We start from the raw sequence: 5,390 nt of genomic DNA on the forward strand, positions 1-5,390 counted from the left end.
TGAACATCAGGGACAGTTGGGGAGAAAGTAGCTGGGGTAAATGAGTGTGGGGCCACACGTCAAACTGGACCGAAGGAATCAAATACTCCCTCCGTTTTTATTTAGTTCGCATATTAGCTTTGGTCAAAGTCAAGCTTTACAAACTTTGAGCAAGTTTATAAATAAAAATATTAAGATATACAATAACAAATCAACAACGTTAGATTTATTATTAAATATAGTTTCACATCGTATAGATTTATTATGATAAATGTCTATATTATTTTCTATGAACTTGGTCAAACTTTACGAAGATTGACTTCAGTCAACTCTAATATGTAGAGTAAATAAAAACGGAGGGAGTACAAGAACTGCTGCTGAGAACGCTGTAATACAGAACGAAAGTACATAACTATACTAATAGGCAGCTGCGGATGACCGGTGAGATTCCGGGGACAGATGTCCCCAGGAACCATTGGGTATTTCCCTCTGCCACCAATTGAATCTTGTGCAAGTTTACTACACCAAAGAGATTATTCTGAATGTATTAGAAATCTCCCCCATTCCATGAGAAAATAGACCAGAGTTCATTTGGAAATGGTGGAGTACTAGCAGCTACTACAAATCAAATTCGAATACATCACGATAAGGAACCCACTAGTATTTCTGAACTAAAACCACGACAGGAATTATGGAACGGAGGTAGTACGTTTGTTTGAGAATGTAGCCTCTAAGAACATATCAGTCCTTGAAATGTGAAATGTAATTGATGAAAGACGCCATATCTCTGTCCGAGGAACCACCCACTTCAACGGCGGCGCGGGAAGCCTCCTTCAGCAGCGAAGCTCTCCTCCTCGTGCCCTCGCCATCACCACGACGGTTCATCAGCCTCTTCACGGTTTCCGCGATTTCCTCTCTACCAATGACGCCGTCGGCCCGGGCCTTCTCCTTGAGGCTGTACCCGACCTTCCACTCATCGACGATCAGCCGGCTGTTGATCGGCTGGTCGAAGGCTATCGGCAGAGTCAGCATCGGCACGCCGGCGTACAGCGCCTCGAGCGTCGAGTTCATGCCGCAGTGGGTGAAGAACCCACCGAGGGATGGATGGCACAGGACCTTGAGCTGGTCACACCACGGAACGACCACGCCGTCGCCTCCACGGATCAAATCCTGCACTCGGGAGCACGCGTCTCGGAGCACCCAGAGGAACCTGACCTTGCTCTGGGCCAGGCCAATGGCGATCTCGTCGAGCTGGGCGGACGACACGGAGAGGAAGCTGCCGAGTGAGACGTAGAGCACTGAGCTCGCCGGCTGTGTGTCCAGCCAAGTCTTGTAGCCTTGTTCTTCCTCTGAATCTGCCTGGTTTTCTTGGAGTGACATGAATGGGATGCAAGGACCAACGGCAAACACCGGGCAGGGGAGCTCTTGCCTTAGAAAGTCAATGGCGTTGCTCTCGAGCTCGTAGAAGGAGGTGAAGATGACACATTGTGCTTTCCTCACATACGGGTATGCTTCAAGGATTTTGTCCAGCCTAATCTTGTCCGAGTGCGTGGGCTCAAGATCGGTTAGCCTGATCGACTTGAGTCCAGGAATATAGTTTTCCATCAGACAAGGATCAGTGACATCTGCATGAGATTTAAGGCTAATCATGTACAGTACCATTAATGCACTGGTTTGCTGCAGAGTAGACAAAGAAGAACATCACACTACGAGGGACGAGTTGGGGCGTAGAACTGGTACCGGCCATGTCAGCGCTACCGCGGGCAGCCGTGGGCAACCGGTCGAAGCGGTACTGCACGGAGAACATGGTGGCGCCGAGCGCCGAGAGGATGCACACGGGGACGCCCCTCCGGTTGCCGACGCGCACCGCCCCCGGCACGAACGTGTCGGTGACGATGGCCGCGGGCGCGGCCCCGAGACGGTCGAGCAGGAGCTCGAACGGCGCCTCCATTTTGGTGTACACGGCGTCCACGAACCCGGCCCAGTCGGCCGCGCGGCCGTGCTCGGAGGGGATGACGTTGGGGATGGCCTCGAGGCGGACGCCCGGTGCGAGCACGGGACCGCCGAGAAGGCCGAGCCACTCCTCGGTGACGACGACCGTGGCCGAGACGCCGTCGCGGGCGGCGAGGAGGCGGCACAGGTTCAGCATCGCGTTAACGTGGCCGCGGCCAGGGAACGGCACGGCCACGACGTGGCACGGCGGCGCCGCCACGGAGCCCATTGCAGCTGGGGTTGGCTGGAACCTAAGCGAGAGAGAGAGCCGAACGGGGCAGCGAACTGCGAACTGCGAATCGTGCCTCTGTCCATGCGCCAACAAGTACCGTGGTGTGGTGGGCTTTTGCCGGCCGTATGGGCCTCGTGATCTGTAATGTGTCAGGCTATAGTGTGACTACGGGCTGGAACACATGAGTTGCAACCTATGCGTACAGATCTGTAATGTGTCAACCTATAATGGGTCAGGCTATAGTGAGTCCTGCATCTGCATGGGCTGTCATGTCTTGTTCCAGTCCCTTTGTTTTCGAAACGCAGTAGCACATGAGTTAGTACTGGCCACTCGTCGTTGCAGCTCTCTTGCTTGGCCACTCGTCGTTGCAGCTCGAACCTTGAAGTGAGAGACGAACTGGGAGGCTGTGTGAATCGTGACGGGATTCCGCCTCTGTCCGTGCGCCAAGTATCGTGCTGGGGTGGCGGCTTCTGCCTCGAGATCCGCCGCAAACCCAGTTGGAGTTTTTTTAGGAGGCAGTTGGCATTTTTAGGACTGTGTGCGCGCGCGGCAGAGAGGCCCTAGAAAATGATCCGAAGATGTTCTTCCCGGGGAAAATTTTGTTTTTACCATTCCAGTTTATTGTGCATTTTGCTTATGCCATTCTAGAATTTGACATCTTAGTTTTGTCACTCTTAATTTTTTTATTTAAAAAAAACTTCCAATCTATTCATTTTCAATGATGGTAGTACAACGAAAAAAAAGGCAGCCCCAGTGCATGTAGCTCCCGCTTGCGCAGGGTCTGGGGAAGGGTCCGACCACTTTGGGTCTATTGTATGCAGCCTTTCCCTACATTTCTGTAAGAGGCTCTTTCCAGGACTTGAACCCGTGACCTCATGGTCACAAGGCAGCAGCTTTACCACTGCGCCAAGGCTCCCCTTCCATGGTAGTACAACGAGCACTAGAAATAATAAAAATTACATTCAGATCCGTAGACCACCTAGCGACGACTACAAGCATTAAAACGAGCCGAAGACGCGTCGCTGTCACCGCCCCTCCCTCGCCGGAGCCGGGCAAACCTTATTATAGTAGACAATCGGGAAGTCATCGTGCTAAGGCCGCGTAGAACCAACACATCAGAACAGCAACCGCCGTGGATGAAGACTGTAGATTAAAATGATCCAACCTGAAAACACACGAACGAAGATGAACAACCAATAAATCCGAGCAAATTCACCAAAGACGATCCGCTGGAGACACAACTCCACACGCCCATCGATGATGCAAGACGCGTCACCGAAACGGGCTAGGCGTGAAGACCTTTATTCCATCTTCAGGGAGCCGCCACCGTCTCGCCTAACTTTGCTTTTGCCACTCAACTTTTGACAATACATCATAAATGCCATTCCATGGCAAAACGATAATTTTTTATTTCACTTTTGCCACTCTTAGCTTTTGATAATACATCACATTTGCCACTCTGAAAATTTTGCTTTTGCCACAGATGAAAAAAGTGAATATTGTCAAAAGCTAAGAGTGGCAAAAATAAAATGTCAACTTCTAGAGTGGCATAAGCAAGGTGGACAAAAAACTAGAGTGGCAAAAGCAAAGTTTTCCCTTCTTCCCAAACGTGTCTATGTCTCCTCGCCTTATCAGCATCCTAAGTAGGCTGGGCCAGTAAATATAGTTCACCAGTTTCGTTCTTTTTTACTTTTATTTTTTATTTATACTTTAGGATATTCTAAATACATATGTATTTTCTAATAAAATACTTAATTAACATAAATTTTTTAAATAAACATTCACTCTGAGTATGAAAATTGTTAACACGGTGTAAAAAGTTTATTACCATAGTAATTTTTAAAAATGGTGATATAACATTCAAAAGAATGTTGGTTATATTACAAAATGCTCACGCATTCCAAACAAAATATACATGATTTTTTTAAAAATCTTTATACATGTAAAATAAATGTTCGTTTAGAATTCCGAAGAAATGTTTCATACCATTAAAAAATAAACATTAAATTAAAAAAAATCTTCACTAGTTTCAAAAATACGTTCGTGATATTTTGAAAGAAAATGTCCATTTTACTACCCTGAAGAAACTTGATGGTTCACATAACCCCCTAACCATTTTTTTGCTCTCTTAACTCCGTGATCTATCCAATACCGTTCAGAAAACATCTTATGTGGGTTTCCTCTAGTGGTTTGCTGACATGGACAAGGTCATAGCGGTATTTGATCAGTGGGCCCAATAGCCAACACAACCTAGAGCCCCTCTCATCTTCTACCTTTGGACAGAAGGATGTGCATGTGGTCAACGCACGCGCGTAACCCCCACCTCCTACTTGTTGGCGGCTAGCCGAAGAGGGGATAAGGCCTCCTGAAGTTGTCTGCCAGCTTCCCTTGCTCCCTTGGCTTTTCCCCCTTCTTCCCCGCCCTCTCCCGTGATTAGGTCCGAGCACCATGTCACCATCGTTCGTCGTTCACATGGTCGTACTGACACCTTAGCTAGCTCCCCTATGCCCCGTAGCGATGCCTTCTTCGCTGCCCTCTCCCAATATGCCCTTGCGCTCCTTAGTAGCCACTACTGGAGAAACATTATAGGTAGAACCTTAGCAGTAGCGCGGGGTCAAGGACCCACACTAATGCTACTTAGCGGTAGCGCTGGCTACAAATCAGCGCTACAGGTATGTGTATAGCAGTAATGTTGATTTACCATCCACCGCTACTGCTAAATGGTGGCCACCTTACCGACGGGGGCTACCCGTAGTAGCAGCGCGACTGTCCATCCCGCGCTACTGCTAAAACTATAGTAGTAGCGAGTGCCCCCGACCCACTGCTACTACTACGGGTGCACTGCGCCAACAAGTGGGCCACACTTAGCAGCAACACTGGCCTACGACTTAGCAGTAGCGCCCGTCCGTGACCAGCGCTACTACTAATGCCACTTTATCCAATTCCCACGCACCCGACCTTCTCCCTCCCTCACTCCTCATTGCCACTCCGCCTCCGCCGCCCACCGCATTGCCGTCGCCACCGCATTGCCGCCGCCGTCCTCCCTCCTCCTTCGTAGCTATGCCGTGACCCTCTCCTCCCTCCTCCCTCGTCCCTCCTCCTCCCCCCGCCCTTCCCCCTCCCCCCCGCCCGACCTTCTTCCTCCCCTCTTCCTCCGGCAACCCTCCTCCAACTGCCCTACTCCTTC

The 5,390-nt window shown here is 49.9% G+C and overlaps 1 protein-coding gene across 1 annotated transcript; it reads right to left on the reverse strand.

Moving 5' to 3' along the window:
• Positions 1 to 542: 542 nt before the first annotated feature.
• LOC119308550 (UDP-glycosyltransferase 87A2-like) lies at positions 543 to 2,233 on the reverse strand. The gene is made up of 2 exons (XM_037584685.1): positions 1,720 to 2,233; positions 543 to 1,604 (listed from the first exon to the last, which is right to left on the reverse strand). Exons 1-2 carry the CDS (start codon positions 2,198 to 2,200, stop codon positions 721 to 723), a joined length of 1,365 nt encoding a protein of 454 aa, XP_037440582.1. The 5' UTR covers positions 2,201 to 2,233; the 3' UTR covers positions 543 to 720.
• Positions 2,234 to 5,390: the final 3,157 nt, after the last annotated feature.

This window comes from Triticum dicoccoides, chromosome 1B (genome assembly GCF_002162155.2).
Source record: "Triticum dicoccoides isolate Atlit2015 ecotype Zavitan chromosome 1B, WEW_v2.0, whole genome shotgun sequence".
In the NCBI taxonomy this organism is placed as follows: domain Eukaryota; kingdom Viridiplantae; phylum Streptophyta; class Magnoliopsida; order Poales; family Poaceae; genus Triticum; species Triticum dicoccoides.

Coding starts and splice junctions, on each gene's coding strand:
- LOC119308550 (XM_037584685.1), bottom strand. CDS start 2,200: ATGGGCTCCGTGGCGGCGCCGCCGTGCCACGTCGTGGCCGTGCCGTTC. Junction 1,605..1,719: donor CGGTAGCGCTGACATGGCCG/GTACCAGTTCTA, acceptor AATCTCATGCAG/ATGTCACTGATCCTTGTCTG.